Source organism: Ctenocephalides felis, unplaced genomic scaffold, assembly GCF_003426905.1.
Source record: "Ctenocephalides felis isolate EL2017-DRISC unplaced genomic scaffold, ASM342690v1 CF-g0.4_SCAFFOLD_01492, whole genome shotgun sequence".
Classification (NCBI taxonomy): Eukaryota; Metazoa; Arthropoda; class Insecta; order Siphonaptera; family Pulicidae; genus Ctenocephalides; species Ctenocephalides felis.
Genome location: NW_020537646.1, coordinates 19,150,445 through 19,168,942, shown reverse-complemented (window position 1 = coordinate 19,168,942; position 18,498 = coordinate 19,150,445). Strand labels below are relative to the sequence as shown.

The 18,498-nt window shown below is 28.0% G+C and overlaps 3 protein-coding genes across 5 annotated transcripts in view; 2 read left to right on the top strand and 1 right to left on the bottom strand.

Annotated features, from left to right (window-relative positions):
- Positions 1–9,714: 9,714 nt before the first annotated feature.
- Positions 9,715–11,632, bottom strand: LOC113370553 (60S ribosomal protein L35a-like). 3 transcript variants are annotated; one of them, XM_026611237.1, is made up of 4 exons: positions 11,546–11,632; positions 11,117–11,304; positions 10,435–10,665; positions 9,715–9,794 (listed from the first exon to the last, which is right to left on the bottom strand). In XM_026611237.1, the coding sequence occupies exons 2-4, from the start codon at positions 11,300–11,302 to the stop codon at positions 9,771–9,773; spliced, it is 441 nt and encodes a 146-aa protein (XP_026467022.1). In that variant the 5' UTR covers positions 11,303–11,304; positions 11,546–11,632; the 3' UTR covers positions 9,715–9,770. The 3 variants fall into 3 exon arrangements, with proteins under 3 accessions (XP_026467022.1, XP_026467021.1, XP_026467023.1); XM_026611236.1 differs by having other exon boundaries at positions 11,465–11,555; XM_026611238.1 differs by lacking the exon at positions 11,546–11,632 and adding an exon at positions 11,480–11,538.
- A 608-nt stretch (positions 11,633–12,240) lies between these two features.
- Positions 12,241–13,870, top strand: LOC113370973 (methionyl-tRNA formyltransferase, mitochondrial-like). The gene is made up of 5 exons (XM_026611636.1): positions 12,241–12,349; positions 12,565–12,771; positions 12,887–13,025; positions 13,247–13,409; positions 13,476–13,870. Exons 1-5 carry the CDS (start codon positions 12,309–12,311, stop codon positions 13,868–13,870), a joined length of 945 nt encoding a protein of 314 aa, XP_026467421.1. The 5' UTR covers positions 12,241–12,308.
- Positions 13,871–17,871: 4,001 nt separating this feature from the next.
- LOC113370550 (fumarylacetoacetase) overlaps positions 17,872–18,498 on the top strand; it is a 36,917-nt gene continuing 36,290 nt past the window's right edge. The window contains exon 1 of the mRNA XM_026611230.1: positions 17,872–18,000. Within this exon, the coding sequence (XP_026467015.1) occupies positions 17,917–18,000 (84 nt within the window). The 5' untranslated portion in view covers positions 17,872–17,916. The remainder of the gene's footprint in view (positions 18,001–18,498) is intronic.

Below are 18,498 nucleotides of genomic sequence, written 5' to 3'. Positions count from 1 at the left end.
TGATTTGAAATACATTCCATTCGTATTGAGTCAAGTCGTAGGGAATGCAATACCGGTTTACCGGTATACCGAATTACCGATAAACCGCCCGATTTTTCGGCGATATTCTAACCGGTATTTACCCCAAAAATACCGGTATTTTCGGTATTTTTACATAAGCGCTGTTTGATACATATTACACTGAAGTTTAAATTTCTCGGAACCAATTTATCGTTAAATTCCATAATCGCATAAACAGCTATATCTTCAAGTGATTCTATAGAATAAACAAATGTCAAATATTATCTCAACTCGTCATTAAACTGAATATTTATTGCTTTACTAAGGGCTTCATATCGTGTTACAATAAATAGAATTGGACTGATAGATAATAAAGTGCTAAAAATTGCAGTTTTTAAGAAACGGAGCATCCGATTCGAATGATTCAAAAAACATTTTGTGCTTGTGTTGACAGGGTGAAGAAACGATTAGTTTTTGGGAAAGGCAGTTTTCAATTTTATTTATAACTTCCCATAGGGTGAGTTATAGTAATCGCAGAAAATAAAAATAGAAAATTTTTATATATTTTTACGTTTCTGAATATTTTGGCATGCCTTAGAAAAAATGGATGTGTGTGTGTGTGTGTGCAGATACAAATTTTCGTCGACGATTTTGCGAATACGTATCAACCGATTTAAATAATTCAAAAAACATTTTACTTGTATGAACGAAATGAACAATATATATATATATATATATATATATATATATATATATATATATATATTAGGGTGGTCCTTAAAATGGTCATTTTCGAATTTCCTTGCTCCCAGGGGCTCAAATGGTTCCAAATAGAAAGAAAACAAGAAAACTCTGAAAGTTTTAGCTCTTAATATTGACGTTTAGATAGAGCGCAATTCAATCAAAGTTTTGTATGGAAATAGCATGAAAAAAAATTCAAACATTTTAAAATTTTTTTTAGATGTATTTTAGCCAACAAATAAATGAATAAAACTCATTCATTTGTCGTTAAGTTATACCTAAAATATTTTTTTTAAATTTTCAAAAAATTTTCCATACAAAGTTTGATTGAATTGCGCTCTATCTAAACATTAATATTAAGAGCTAAAACTTTCATATAATTGTTTTTTATCAATTAGGAACCATTTGAGCCCCTGAGAGCAAGGAAATTCGAAAATGATCATTTTAAGGACCACCCTAATATATATATATATATATATATATATATATATATATATAAATCGAATTTTTCAAAAAAGTCTTTTTTTTCATATATTTTAAATTTTTTTAAAAATCTAATTATTTCGAAGTGTTGCAAAGTTTTTTTTAATAGTTTAGTTTCTGGTACGGAAAGTTCCAGCAATTTGCAAGACACGATACCTTTTACCACTAGTTTTTTTTTTAATTTTCAAAAAAAAGTCACTCATTTTTTATCTGAATCTGCATAAACATTACATGGACCGATTTTAAAGTTTATACTTCATCGCCTTTCTCAAGTCTTTTTTTTATAATTAATTTCCGTGTGTCTTGAACTTCACATATCAGAGCACTAATCTAATAAAAAATTGTCTGCCTTTCAGACTTTCACAATCCCATCGCAGCATCATGTACATGATTAAGATAAATTCATCAGACGATAAAGGTCCCTTTTCATGTACTTTCCACTCAAGTAAACACTACACATACCGAATCTATTGAATGAAATCAGAATAACAGAAAGCGTATGATAAAAACGTATATGCAAAATATCGCTCCGGATTTTCACGGATAATTTGAGAGCAATTGTAAGGATGGCTAGACAGCCTCATAGTCAGTCCGATGCGATGGAAAAAAAACTTTCAATAGTCTGTGCTAAATCTGACTTGAAAGGAATAAAGTGCTGATAATCAATTTTACTCAGATCCGTATGAATAGTATGGACGCAATTTGTCAGGCTGTCACCCACAATCGCAAAAAGAAATATCGTTCAAATATTTCATATGCTTTGATTCTGACTTTATTTGATTTTTCACATGTCGAAATAATTTTGGAAAAAATGATGAGATTTGATTCATGTCAAACACATCAATGGGTACTGGCATTAAATTTAAAATCTAAATAAATTTATTTTATGAAAATATTTATCATTGATTTATATCAAATTATAATCAAAGTAAAAATATAACACAGAAATAATATATTTCAAAAAGGGTGAAAAACAATTTGTTAAAGTGAATAAATTCGTAAAGCTGGAAGTACATCTAAAAATCTAAGTTGCTCTTGCCAGATCCATTAATTGCATAGAAGTGTTAATTAATTAATTCATTAGAGACAAATCTATTAAATATTTAAAGTCATTAAATAAGAGTAATTATGCAATTTAATAATACTTTATAGAATAGTAGATAAATATTTTATTATATTTATTAAAATATTTTATTACTTTTGGTAAAAATCGAAATATTCCACGATTGGCAAAATATTAAATAATATTTTATTCCTAAATATTTAATTTACTTTAATAACAATTGATTCCAAAAGCTTTATAACTAATGAATAAATAATAATAATGGGTAGTACTGTCCTATAGTAGATTCGTAAGCTCGATTTCGTAAACTCCAACTCGATTCGAGGAAAAATGGTGAGGAGGTTTTCATTGCATTTTACAACGCAGTGCCCGAAAATGTGTATTTTTAATTTAAAACATATTTTTGATCTATATTTTGATTGATTTATTTAACTTCCCGAAAGAAAAGTTTATATTTTCGTCAGAAAATCCGATTCGCTATTACAGTTTTATGTTTTCCAGACTTTCCATATCATTCTAAATTGTTTGACATAAAAACTGAAAAAAATATATATGTGTGGGTATGTTTAAACATGTGTACATGTTAGCCAAATTTGTTCTTTCAGAGACATTTTCTCAAAAACGGCTCCACTGACTTCAAAAATGTCATAGCCGTTTGATGAAACTCGATAAAAATTCGCATTAGATTTGGGCGACAATCGGCAGAACTCTTTCTTTATAATTAACAAAGTTTTGCTAAAAATCCTGAACCGATATAAAAATTCAATTGATTATTTTTTAGTAAACGCAAACCTATTTTTGAAATAATCTGTGCAAAAAAGATCTAAATATCTAAATCTGAAGCCTTATTGATCAAGTACATTATTTACTCATATTGCAACTGTCTTGAGACAAGCGCTACTTACACCTAGTTTAGTGGCACCTTTGACATTTAGTTCAATTTCACATTCGATTAATATCAACCTGTTCCCATTTCTACTCAAATTAAACCAAACTAAATTCAACTATACATATTTTGTCCCCATTCGCTCTGGAAAAGCTATTTTCATTTTGGCAGCCGAACGCCTATGAAGAACACCGTTTCGGTTATTCCTGGACCAAAACATCGTTTGAAGAGACACCGTCTCGTGTGATGATATCTTATTACAAAGGTTTTGTAAGGACAGTCAAGTAAAAGGTCATTTAGATCGTCTTTTTCAAAGATAATAATATTAAATTCTAATACAGAGTATTACAGACGCTAAAGGAATTAAAAAGCGACTTGATTGACACCGATTTGATTTTTTTTGGTACGATTTGAGATTTTAAAGCAAAGTACATGAATTCATTAGTTTCAAACTAAATATTAATTAATATTTTTTAAATGTAGAACTTAACGAGTCTTATGAGGTGTTGCACAGACTTCCTAAACGACGTGCTTTTTCTATAGATGGTAAACGGTTGTCTGTCCTATCTTTATATGATAAATTTATTAATATAATTTTGGTAATTATTGTTCTTATGATTTTTATTGAAGCAGTACTTCCAGGATAATTATTTTCACTTGGACCTATATTGCTGTGTTACTGCTGATTGACTTCAAGTTGTCCAGACGTATATCAAACCTGGAACCTCTGATTCGAATTCCATAGTTTCGATAACTAGGCTAAGGAAAAACCCTTACTTTTGTAATACGATTTTTTTTAAATTATGCAGAAGTCTTCATAATTCAGTTAGGTATAAATTTAGTAAAGTACAATTCATTTTATACAACGATTTTTATGACCAACTGTATGTTGGTCAATTTTGTATATATTGTAATTATAAGTTATTAAATAAAGTTGGTGCTAAAAATTTCTATGCAATATCGACGTCTAGGTATTTTATTTATAAACACGTTTCTTGGCTTATACGTTATGTTAATTTAATCTAATGCACTAAAACCATGTATGTAGAAAACCTGAATTAAATACATACATACTAATAAATTTGTACTTATAATTTCCAACTTTCCAATTTTCTACGATATCTTTATCAAGTACTTAAAAGCAGTCGCAGTAGATGTACAATTTGATATGCCATCAGAGGTAAAAAACTATCCAGCTTTTAATTCTATTTAGGTAACATTTTAAGATTCTTTATATAGGTAAATTTTTAAGGTTCTATACACGAGTTACCTTATGAAATTACTTATATAATTAAAACCTCTAAAAGTTGCTTAAATAATGTTAAGTACATTAGAAACATATAAACACTTAATTATGGAGAAAGGGCTAAGTCGATTTTTGCCAAAAAAAAGATAAGCATTTTTTTAAATTATATCTTTCGATTTTCATAATCGATTTAGTTGCAAATACGTGGATAAACCCCTTTCTCTGCTAATTATAAAAAACATCTTGACTGATCAACGTGAGTTACATCACATGGCTTTAGAAATCTTAAAGTCAGTTGACTTTTTGAGAAAACGTCAATGAAAATAAAAAATAGGCACACATATCTTTCAATTATAGTCTCAAGCAATTCAGAATGACTTGAAAATATAAACTTTTTTTCTGGAAGTTAATTATAAATAGATTGTGTATCCCTGATCCAAGTAGCAAAATTTTATCCATCAGCCTGATGATTCAGAATAACTTGAAACATCGAGAAAGCGGAATTCGGGCAGATTTTGCCGAAAATATAAACTTTTCCTTTTAGAAGTTAATTATAAATAGGTTACATATCCCTGATATAAGTATTAAAATTTTATTCATCAACCTGATGATGCAGAATAACTTGAAACATCGAGAAAACATAAAATTAGCGAGGCAGATTTTGCCGAAAATCTAAACTTTTTCTTTTGGAAGTCAAATATAAATAAGTTGGGTATCCCTGATACAAATAGCAAAATTTTATTCATCAACCTGATGATTCAGAATTACTTGAAACATCGAGAAAGCGTAATTTGGGCAGATATTGCCGAAAATATAAACTTTTCCTTTTGGAAGTTAATTATAAATAGGTTGTGTATCCCTGATCCAAGTAGCAAAATTTTATCCATCAACCTGATGATTCAGAATAACTTGTAACATCGAGAAAGCGGAATTCGGGCAGATATTGCCGAAAATATAAACTTTTCCTTCTGGAAGTTAATTATAAATAGGTTGCGTATCCCTGATGGCGCAAAATTTTATCTATCAACCTGATGATGCAGAATGACTTGAAACATCGAGAAAGCAAAAAATTAGCGAGGCAGATTTTGCCGAAAATATAAGCTTTTCCTTTTGGAAGTTAATTATAAATAGGTTGCGTATTCCTGATACAAGTAGCAAAATTTTATTCATCGACCTGATGAGATGATGCGGAATGACTTGAAACATCGAGAAAGCAAACAATTAGCAAGACAGATTTTGCCGAAAAATATAAACTTTATCTTCTGGAAGTCAATTATAAATAGGTTGTGTATCCCTGACCCAAGTAGCAAAATTTTATCCATCAGCCTGATAATTCAGAATAACTTGAAACATCGAGAAAGCAAAATTCGAGCAGATTTTGCCGAAAATATAAAATTTTTTTTTTGGAAGTTTATTATAATTAGGTTGCGTATCCATGAAGTAGCAAAATTTTATCCATCAACCTGATGATTCAGAATGACTTGATACATCAATAAAGCGGAATTCGGGCAGATTTTGCCTAAAATATAAACTTTTTCTTCTGGAAGTCAAATATAAATAGGTTGTGTGTCCCTGGCACAAATAGCAAAATTTTATCCATCAGCCTGATGATGCAGAATGACTTGAAACGAGAAAACATAGAATTTGCGAAGCTGATTTTGCTTTCTTCTGGAAGTTAATTATGAATAGGTTGTGTATCCCTGGACCCGAATAGCAAAATTTTATCCATCAGCCTGATGATTCTTTTCTTTTGATGTCAAGTGTGCCTTGCGAACGGTCGAATGGATATAGAAAAATGCCCTCTTGAGGCTTTAACAAAGTCCGGACGAGTTGATAGAACATCTCTGATTGCGATTTCGATTTTTCTTTATATCTTTATTTTCTTTTCCTCTTTTTATATTTATCGCGATTCTCATATCACTTTCAGAAATGTTTGCACTGTTTCAGATTTCACCGTGTACCGTTAAACGATATTGATCGGAAAGTGGTTGTCTTATGGAAGATGGGATTGGGAATGTCGATAGCACTAAATATAAGATATATCTGAACAATTTAGTAGGTTTCGAACTAAAACATTATACATTATGTAGTATTTTATATGGACACTTATTATAGATAAACAAATCCGTAATGTAAAACAACACATTGGAAAATTACAAAAGCCGGCTCGAGGATCATCCAAACCCGCCAGAAAACTTAGCCAAAATACTACTAGAGCAAGATTGAAAAAGTAATTCATGTTGCATTAACATAAGTCAATTTTCAAAATTTCTGACTAAGGTTAGAACATTTTGCATTTTTTAAGTTTTTTTTTAATCGTAAGTCCGTTGTCCATGCCAGGATAGGTGTAAAAATTACTATGCAATAAAACGAAATCCGTAATGTAAAATAATAATAATAAGATATTTGTTTATTTTAACAAACTCACATACCTATATATAAAAATTTTCACACTACTAGATCCAATGCTTTTTTTAAAGTTATCTATGTCTTCTAACTGTAACTCAACTAATAAAGATACTGATATTCATAAAAAAAAGTTAAGTAACTAGGTTTAAGTGGCATTTTATATTAAAATATTTTATAAGTAAATAGTTAAAATTATTTAATTGTCAATAAAATATTGTTAATATTATATCGAATGGGAAAACAACTACTGAGTTGTTTTTCCAACATATGCCCCTTTAGTATACAATGTCCCTTTACTGCCGACTATTGTAAATTCCTCAAATTTATTAAATGTCCTTAACTGGACAGTTGTAAATAAAAGAAATAATAAAAAAGTGGCATTTTATCTTAAGCCATTGTAAGTAGCAAAAATTTTCCGTTAAATATGTGTAAATAATGGACAAAATTTTATTTAACAACTTTTAGAATTGTGATGATGGAAGTATGCAAAATTGGCAGAGCCAATTATAATAATCACACTACTTTTTGGAAGCCGATAACTTTAGCTAATATCTCAGATAAAATAATAATAAAATTAATAAAAATCTTCGAAACAAAAAATTTCAACTATTAATTACAAAGAAATAACCGGGCCAAACACCAATAAGTACAATTTCCAACTGATATCTTTCGAACAAGTATTTATTTAAATTTTCAAAATCGGTTTAGGATTTTTAGCGACATGACAATATTTGCACTTTTTTTCTAATTATGTTATTATCTTAACTAACATCTGAGATAAAATGATAATAAAATTGATAAAAATCTTCTAAAAAAACTTTTCAACTATTAATTACAAAGGAACGACCGGGCCAAATACCAATAAGTACGATTTCCAACTGATATCTTTCGAACAGTATTTAAATTTTCAAAATCGGTTTCGGATTTTCAGTTACAGCGTGGATGAAAAATTTTACACTTTTATGCTAATTATGAAAAAACGTGAGCTCTACATTTAATTTTTTTTGACTCACATATACATACAAACTTTTTTCTAATTTTGGTTTGAAACTATTCAGAATGAGTTGTTAAATCATTGAAATTTCAATTGAAACGTCGAAAAGCCATAAAATTAACAAGCCAGATTTTCTGGCAAAAACATAAACTTGTCTTTCGGGAAGTTAAAAGTTTAAGCTTAATATCCACCAGAGTCAGGGGTGCTTTGATATGCACCTATAATAAACTATAATAGACCCATTTTCTAAACAATTTTACCTATTAATAATACTATATGATTTGAATGAAGCCGATTTATAATTGCAGGAAATCAGGTACTATCAATAGATCAAAGCAAAGTGCATCAACAAGATTCCTAAGGCGGTTAAGATTCATTAAATATTCATTCCTTATTGACTTAGCGGCGATAATAATAGTATAATAACCATCTCTGCCATAAACTGGTATATTTCAAAGAGTTCAGTACACAAGGATCAAGTTGAACAAGACTTTTCATAAGCCATTGAAAAAGGAAACACATTAGTGTTAATAATAAAAAGATGAAAAATGGACGTTTGAAAAAAGGACGAATATATAATTATAATACTTAATTATATATTTCTGTTTTAAATGATTTTTGGCATAAACATATGCTTATATGTTTAAATTTAAAAAAAAGTTTCATATTTAAAGAAAACAACAAAACATCATCACTTTTGATTTGTTGTTTATAATATTAATTAAATAAACGAAATTCAATAGAGTGAGAAAAGATAATAATATAGTATCTGACCATGTGTGTGCATGCATATGTGTGTTCACATGAAATTATAAATGTATACGAATGGGTCCCATATATTTGACATGGGCGATACTGCAGTAGCTACATTAAGTATTCACAACATAAAATAATTAGATACGATACGATAGATTTACTTACTTTGTCATAGATTTTCACTCATTGTTGTAGATTTACACTCATTGCAGTAGATTTACTCCCATTGTAGTAGATTTACGCTTATTGTAGTAGATTATAAATCACTGGATCAACACTCGTTTAAATTTACACTCCCTAAAAGTGGATTTACATACATTATATATTAGCACTCAAAATAGTCATGAAATGTTTTAGCTTTGCACTCACTGTAATAGATTTACATGTAACAATTTCATTAATAATTTAGAAATTGGGTTTTTTTTGACTACTAGTTTAAAACAAATTAACGATTTTAACCAATGTTTTATATAATACAAAAAATTGAACTTTTATTTTTAATTCTAATTTACTCTCAATCACACTATATTTATTTTAAATGTTTGAATTTATTAGACTTTCTATGTATTTAAGACCAACAAAATTTTCAATATGCTATTACACTGCTGCCATGGTTAAATAAATTATTTTAAAACAAAATATTTGAACAAAGAATAAAAAATAATGTGAACAGTGAAAATATGACAAATTTATAAAAATTGCTTTAATTTTATCATAAAATTTCTGAAGAGACTGGCAGTAATGGTAACATGTGCAGGTTTTATGTAGGTTTGCCTCCTGCTAAAATTCCTAAAGAACTAAAGACTATTTATTCCAACCCAGTACAACAAAAATGTAAAAAAAATATCTACCATAACAGGTAATACTTTAGCAAAAAAAGCCAAAGTAGAATTTGTGGGAAGTAAACATTTATTTGAAAGTAGAATTAAGAAAGATAATTGCAATAATTGAGTTGGGCTTGGAGTTCCATTTATTGCAGTTTGAATTCTAAATCAGACTGATTATGAACACAAAACATAATGCAATATAAAATTTAATTTATAAAAAAAATTGTACTATATTTCAATTGTGCAACTGCAAAAATCACCAAATAAATAGCTTACTGATAAAACTTTGAATTAAATGAAACGCTTATGTAATTTTTTTTATAGGGTTTATTTTATAATTTATAACAAAAGATGAATCCTATGCCTTATATTCTGGATGGGAACAGCATCTGAAAAATACAAAAATTGTCCTTAGATTTGGTCATCAAAATTATTGAATAGCATAGAACAAAAATGTATGCTCAGTGAATGTTTTCCACACCAAATATTCAGGTTTCAAATGTCAAGGCATCATTGCATGATCCTTTCGGTGATGTGCTTCAGAAAAAAAATTGGTTAGGTACTAATTTAATACATAATAGTATGGTAGGAAATTACATAATAGAGTAATTCTTTGAGTATGAAGAGTCATTGAAGTTTCAAATGTGTTATTTGAACCAAATTATTAACATGTTACCAAAAATTTAAGAGGATAAAATATATATAGAAGCAACTAAAAAAATAAATGTTTTAGTTAATTCAGTTTCATAAAGGCAGAACTAAATATTAAATTAATATTTAGTAACAAATGAATATCAAAATTAAAAAAGAATTACATTAAGAAATTAAGAAATCAATGGGGCGCATAACTTTTTCTCAAAACCTTTTTGAAAAAGAAATTTCAGATAAGCAATTGTGATCTTTCTAAACCATTAACAAGACAAGAAACATATTACAATAGTATAAATACAAAGTAACTATTAACTTATTAATAAACTTTGCAATAATTGCACTAATTGGTAGATAAGAATTTAAAGTGTTATCACTTACTATACGAACACGATGACCCATTGCTTTTGCTGGAAGGTTTCTGTGGAACTTGGCACGAACACAACCAGAGCATCCATGTGGCCGTGTTACTTTGCCCCAAATAGCGCGTACTTTTGATTTAACCTTCTTTGGTTTGCCGGGTACGCAGGTCTTGTTCTTAGCTTTGTACACAAATACACATCGTTTACCAACATAGAACCAGCTATCGGCTTTGGTACCACAACCTTCAACCTGAAAAGTAAAAAATATTAGATAATTTTAATTTTTATTATTTTTGTTATGTTAGAATAATTGTGCACTCAGTAAAGCTTTTCAACAATATATTCAGGTTTCAAATGTCTAGACATCATAGTAAATCAGTAAAATGTTATTGTGATATGACATAATCTTCAATCGGCTTACAAATAGATTAGAGAATACATTAAAAGCATATTAGTCCAAATTGCATCAAGCATTTGGCATCATAGTGTTGGGTAAGTAGTTAAATGAATTATATTTACTTAAAACGTATTGACCAAAGACCGCTTAGACTATTCTCAAAGTTTCAGTATTTTGTTAGCAGATTTGTAAAAGGCGTACATATTGAATTGTACAGACACATGTTTTATCAGCCATGAAGCAATGATATAAAATTAGGTTATGTCGTCTACAAAACCAAAATTGAGAGCAATATTAATATTACCTTCAAGAGAGCTGTGTTTTCATGCTGATTCCTGAGACCTCGTTTGTATCCAGTGAAAATAGCTTTAGCATAAAGTCTTCCATGACGTTTAAAAGGTCGCCTTTTCAATGCAACAGGCTCACCTTTGGGTGCTTTAGTTTTTTTTTCTAGAGGCTTTGCAGCCTTTTTCGTAGTTGTGTCGGCCATACCTAAAAGTTAATGCAGTTTGATTAATAACAATCCTTTTGTACACCACTGTTTGCAAGCACTATCATAAGATGTCACAAAAATCTTCAAACATCTGACAAATTTGGAATCACATAAAAAGCATTTTGATATATTATATTAGTAATAATTTATCTATCGAACCTAATAATTATTTACTTTAGAACTACGATCTTCAATTAATTTAACTAAATTATATTTTTATTTCTAAGTTTCGGTACATACCGGATGTCTATCTTTGACCAAAAGAGCTGTAAAAGAATTTTGTTGGCACTTCTGTGCTCGGTCTGCCATTTTACAGCCATATCAAAGACTATCAATCGGTGAGGTCTGCGACATATCTAAGTCATTGTTGAGAACCAATTATTCATTAATTATTAATAAAATTTAGAAATACATACTTATAATTTAATATTCTTTTAATAACAGCTTTTTAAATACGTTAACATTCACAAAAAAACAATCAATTTTATATACTTTTTAGAGTATAGTAAAAATTAAAGTCTTTTACTTGTGATTGGATTTTAATATAATTAATTATCAATCAATTAAAGTATTTATAAAAAAAATTATTTAATTTAAATTCTAAATTCTTCATCTCTCATCAAAATGCACATATTCTTAGAATAAAAATGGTAGTATGCGTAAAATAAATGTATTTATATATTTAATCTATGCTATAGAACGAAACGTTTTAGAAGCATTCATAAAATTAATTTTTCAGTTATGCCAACATTATAAAATTTATTATAACTTTGCGGGAGTTTCGAATGTTAATGAATTAATGTATTAATAGATTATCAATATAAGCAAAGACGTGAAAATGAAATGACATTTAGTTTAAACACAAAGTTATGGATAATTTTTCATTCTACCAATTTTTCTTTCTTGTCTTAAAATATCTATAATCTATATATAATATGCAAGTTATTCAATAGCTAAATATCATCTGATCACATAATCTTGGTTAGAAAATAAATAAAATATAATGCTTGACCGAAGAAAATATAATGCAATTTGTGAAAAGATGTAATTTTTTATATTGGAATAATGTTGAATTTAGCCAAAAAACATTTTTTTCCTCACAAATTTTTAATAAATATAGAGTGCTGTTTTTTGGCACCGATGAATTTTCAGTAACAAGTTTGAGGTTACTTTTTAAAGAATTGTAAGATAAAAATGAAAATATCTTATTATTCTTCACCTATACTATATGTATAAGTAAATTATTTTATATTTTTCAGAGATAATGGTTGTTTAAAGCGTTTAGAAATAGTAACATCAAGTAGCAAACATAGTAAAGGAAATAAAGTTATAGAATTTGGAAAACAAAATAATTTGAAAATACATTCTTGGCCCGTAACTGTACCTTCGCATGAAGAATTTGACCTAGGAATTGTTGTATCATTTGGACATTTAATACCAAAACATATTATTAATTACTTTCCATAGTAAGTTTATGATTGTGTTGAAGTTCATTCCTTTTCAAGTTACATATATAAAGTACCGAAGTTAGTCCGTCAATATTGCATATGTATTTAGAACTATTTAAATTACTTCTTGTAGTGGAATGCTAAATGTTCATGCAAGTTTATTACCAAGATGGAGAGGAGCAGCACCAATTATTCATGCTATTTTAAATGGAGATAAAGAGACGGGTGTTACTATTATGCAAATAAAACCTAATCATTTCGATATAGGCGAGGTATTTTAAACTATTCCTTATTAATAACACAATATTGTTATATTAAAATGTATATATTTTTTATTCCTAACTATGAAGGATCATGTAATCAAAAATCTCAGATTTCATTTATATATTTATATAGAAAGCTTTCATATCAGAATTACAGCATTATTAAGCATGCCTCAATGAACATAAAATCAATTATATTGGTAACATTTAAATGATATTGTTCTTGCAAGGTAATTCTACAAAAGTCAGTTCCAATAGAGGCAAACATTCTAATGCCAGATTTGAAAAATACTCTGGCCAACGAAGGAGCTCATTTATTAATTCAATGTTTAAAGGACTTACCTAGAAATTTATCAAATGCAAAATCACAGTCAAATGATGATGTTACATATGGTAATATTATTATACATAACATCATTCTTTTTTTCATCATCTATTAATATACAAATATTATTCCAGCTCCAAAAGTGAATCCATCACTAGCCAACATTAATTGGAATAATCAAACTGCTGAACAGATTTATAACTTGCATAGAGCTGTGTATAACTTATATGCTCTAACAACTAACTGGCAAGGAGTAAGCATAAAATTATTTGGTTGCAACATTTGCAATCATACAGATTTTGTAATTAAAAATATTCAAAAATCTGGTAATGACAAATCCAGCATTGTTCCATCTCCAGGCTATGTTACTTACAATAAATCTGACAAAATGTTATATGTTATGTGCAAAGACTCTAGTTATGTAACTTTTGACTCTGTAAGATTGTTAAACAAGAAAACAATAACAGCTCAGGACTTTAATAATGGATTTATGAAAAAAATTGATGTAGAAATGAGATATTTCATATGAATGTAGATAAAACAAAAAATTAGTGTAAAATTGAATTCTTTCTTAATCTTTTATTAATACTTATAAAAATATATCTGATTCAGTTGCTTTTGCCATAATAAACAATTTCTGGGGTGATCATAGAGACACTTGTGGTTAATCTTGTTATAATCGGTTCAATTTTATTGTCGCTTAGTGGTGGACTCCATAATCCTTGCAGAATATTTTCTATTTGTCTTAGAGGAGGCACTATTTAGAAACAATATATAAATATTATTAATTAATATATATTGATGTTGAAAATGTTATTTATCAACAGACATTGTCATTTGCAAAAAAAATTGCCTTCAAATAAATCATGCACAAATCTAAATATATACTAGTACAAGATCAAAATCTGATGTCCAATATATACGAAAAAAAAAAATCATACCTTTGAGATTGATGTTCGTAATTTCCATTGTTAAGATAATTATAGACTTCTGTACTAGAGGATTTTCTACATCATCACAAAAAATGTAAAGATTCCGCAATATGTGGAGGAATCTAAAATACATGTTGTCTCAAATAAATAATTAAATACATTAGTAGGTAAAAATAATAGAGACTACTTACCTTATGTAAATCCGGAAGAACTAGAACTTTTTGTTTTTCAAGATCTGAGCGATATTGTTCAATAAAATAACCCCTTTCGTTAGGTAAATTATTAATGTCTTGTTCAGTTACAAATATTGGTCCACTTGTACCTTCAAAGAATTGGTAACTATTATAGAAAAGATACATTTTAGTTACATATATTTTGTGTGATTTCTCAAAATATATGTGTAAGAAGAGAATAAATTACCTATTACAAAATAAAATAAAATTATTTAATTAATTAACATTAGAAATTATTAAACAACTTAATTATCAATGGAAATGGATAATTTCAACTTTTAGATGTATTATCTTTCATTTTTTCAATAGATCCCAAAAATTTGTAAAAACTTCTAATGAAAAATGTAACATGCATAAAGTTATGAATTGAAAATATTTTACTGAAGTATTTCTTCAATAAATCATACCTAAACTTCTTGCTGCTATTTTAGCAATTTCTCGGCTTAAATTTATAGATGCATTGTTTATATCCTTCGGGTGTAAAAATAAGAAAACTGTGGCTTTAATTTGGAATTACGATCTATCACATTATGAAGTCCAGAATATACAACTGACCAAAATTGTGCATTCTGAGAAGGAAAATTGATTTTTAATCTTTCTATATCTTCTTTATAACCATTTATTTTTGATTTATTTAAACAATTATAAAATACAGGAACAGCTATAACCCCAATAATGATCGCAATGATGTAATATTCAAAATTTGGTGGATTTTTTGTTTGTTTGTGTATGTTAATTATGTTTATATTAGCACATTCCTTATCTATATTCCTATTTTTGTATTTATTTTTTCCTTATTTCTTCTATTTTGAGATTCAGAATGTCTTTTATCCTCATCACTTGATCCATATCGCACATTCTCAGGGCTGCTATCTTCATCACTAGAAATTTTCGAAAAATTTCAAATTGCTTTAACATTTAGAGAAAGCCTTGTAAAAATTAAATTCAATTTTTATATATACCTTCCACTTCTTGGACAAATCATCACTAATGTCACTTTCATTTTTTGAATTATTTCGATTTTGACTCAACTCCAAACCACTACGAGATAATGAACTTTTTCTTGTATGATTAACTCTAAAACATTAAATAGTCATTGAAAATGTTTGGAGTTATAAATATCAAGATTGTATAGTTGATTTTAAATTACAATTGAAATATTCCTATAATGAACTTATTTAAAACTTAATTAAAACATAATTATTATACACTTACTCATTATTAGCTTGATGTGATTTGTCAGTAGAATTATTAAGACTCATATTCTGATCCGGTGTTGACCTAATAGAAGGACGACCTTTAATTTTGTTTATTGGTGTTGACTGTTAAATTGAATTCAATAATTAATATCTAAAAATGCTGTAAGAATTTTTAAGTAGGAATTTAATACTTACTTGAGACATAACATACAACAAGAATGTATTTAAAATATTATATAAAAATCAAAAATTTAAATAAATATTAAATATTCACATATTAAATAATTTTTGTATCACAAATACTAATCAAACTAATACTTAAAATAAAATTATAAAACAAGAGGTTATAAGAAATTCGCACTACATATTTATTTCACGATAAATATTTTGTTTATACCAGTTTTGATATGACATCTATATGTCTAAATACGGAACTAACTTCAGATAATAGAAAACAGGGGTTTGAAACCATTCCATAAATGGAAGTAAGCGTTGAGAAAATAAAAATGCTGTACGGGTTTTGTTTTGACTAAGATTTGATTGCCAGTTATATATTTATTTTTTTTTTCAATGTAATATTGAAATTATTTCGTAATTCTACGAATTCCGAAAGTGGTAACCATCGACGTTTTGATTTTTGAATTTAAAAATGCATTATAAAATAACAGTTATATTCAAATATCTTATGATTTTAGTAATTTTATAACCAAAAATATCAATATTCAAATTCAATATTTCAATGTTCTACTCATATTGTCGAGGCTTGAAACACCAGGCATACCCTACAGACCCTAGGCCTAGGCCATTCCTAGGCAATATAATAATACATGTTTGGAACAAATAGAAAAACTCGAATACTATAATTACATACTTTTATTTATTTACAATAATTTTATTTGAATTTCGAAAATGTTATATTTTTATTTTGATGAGTAGTAATCTTTAGGTAGTTAGTTAACAGCTTAAGCAATATTTGAATCATAGATTAGGAATGATTAGAATATAATATATTTATTGTCTTTTACAATAGTTAAGACAATAATTAAAATGTATACAATGTAGAATTATTTACATCATACATAAAGGGGGGCGTCCATTAATCACGTGAAGTATTTAGAGGGGTTGACAAAAAATTACGAAATATCACGTGGGGGACAGAAGCGTATACTAAGATATCACGTTTATTTATTTTTTAACTGATTTTTTTTAAATCAGACATTTTAAAAAAAGGAATACTTTATTTAAAAATACTACAGTTTTTTCACTAACGTGATGTTTGGTGGGGAAGAAAATGTCATTTTGAATATCACAATGTATCACCAAGAGGATGGGGTGGGGGGCAAAAATCCTTAAAGACTCGCTCACGTGATTAATGAACGCTCCCTAAATTTTTTTAATGTGTTTTATATAGTCCCAATTCAGACTACTCATGGAACAGAGTTAATTGAACAAAAACGTTGATTTTACCACCAACATATTTAAGGGAAAGCTTTCCGTGGCCTTGTGGTGAAAGCTCCTTCGAAACAAGAGGTTTCAGACATGATTTCCGCTTCGACATTCAGATGTCAAGCAGTAGTGATATCCGTTTTCTCTTGAAAATATATATGTTATATGGAAATATGTTTCCAAGTGAAAACAGCCCTTAGCCAACATTGCTGCATTTCATAGGAGATAGTCAAACCTTTGGGTTGCTATGTAGCTTAGAAAATTGCAAAACAGCTTAAATGGCTTTTGAATTCTGTGCTGCTATTCGAATAAATAAATATAAATATAAATCATACTCCAATGGACTAAATTCTAATAATTTTATATCCTTTATTGAGCTCGTTCCAGAGTATGGCTGTCGCATATTTTTAATTGCAATGGGCAAAACAACATATTTCTTTGATTTCGTTGAAGATACTATCTTAAATTTTATTTTATCTGTACTCTTATCTAAATCTATTATGTCAATATTTACATACCTGCCGTAACGTGCGGCAAGCGATATAAAATGCGACAAGCATAAATATATGAATATGTAAAGAATTTTTGAATTTTATACCTGAAAATGAGGTGATTAAATATATCTCTAAATCATTGAAACCGGACCATCAGCTATGTAAATTAATGAATAAACTGGTTATATTATATTTTCCACAGTCAGTACGTGTCTTGAACCGAGAACGAATAGGTCCGTTTTAAATTTTATAAATTAAAAAATATATCAAAATGAAAAGTTTTGTTCCCTGTGATCCAGGATGTGATTTTCCCATTCAAAATTTACCATACGGCGTATTTTCGACACCGGCAAATGTAAGGGTTTTAATTATTTGTTTATTTATAAAATTATTCATTGAAAACTGTATTAACAATATATACATTCTAGTAATATCTAGAAAAATGCTTTATTGCTAATTACTAATCAATAAAACTTTTTTTTGTATAAAATCCCTTTTCCATTTTAATTTCAAACATTTTTCTTAAGATTATAAAGTAAATGTCAAGCGGAAAACATTGAAGGTCATTTTATTATCTATGCCAGGGATGAGAAACCATTTTTTTAATTTATTTTTTTCGTATTATTGTGCAAATATTCAAGGTGCATTCAGTATTCAACATTCGCATTATGAAAACATATATTTTTTTATTATTTAAAATATATTTATAAACACATTTTTATTTTTTTAAATTTTATTTAGCAACCCAAATTTCATATTGGACCAACCCCATGCTATAAAGTTAATAAATAAGTAAAATTTGCCTTAGAATTTCAACAGGATAATAATTACTGTTAAATTAATTACTATTTTT

Bases quoted from the DNA above. Each gene is read 5' to 3' on its own strand.
- LOC113370553 (XM_026611237.1), bottom strand. From the start codon at position 11,302: ATGGCCGACACAACTACGAAAAAGGCTGCAAAGCCTCTAGAAAAAAAA. The intron at 10,666-11,116 runs GTAATATTAATA...TTTACTTTTCAG, and splicing joins AAAACACAGCTCTCTTGAAG to GTTGAAGGTTGTGGTACCAA. The intron at 9,795-10,434 runs GTAAGTGATAAC...TGTATTTTTCAG, and splicing joins TGGGTCATCGTGTTCGTATA to ATGCTGTTCCCATCCAGAAT.
- LOC113370973 (XM_026611636.1), top strand. From the start codon at position 12,309: ATGCTTGACCGAAGAAAATATAATGCAATTTGTGAAAAGAT. The intron at 13,026-13,246 runs GTATTTTAAACT...TGTTCTTGCAAG, and splicing joins ATCATTTCGATATAGGCGAG to GTAATTCTACAAAAGTCAGT. The intron at 13,410-13,475 runs GTAATATTATTA...ATATTATTCCAG, and splicing joins AAATGATGATGTTACATATG to CTCCAAAAGTGAATCCATCA.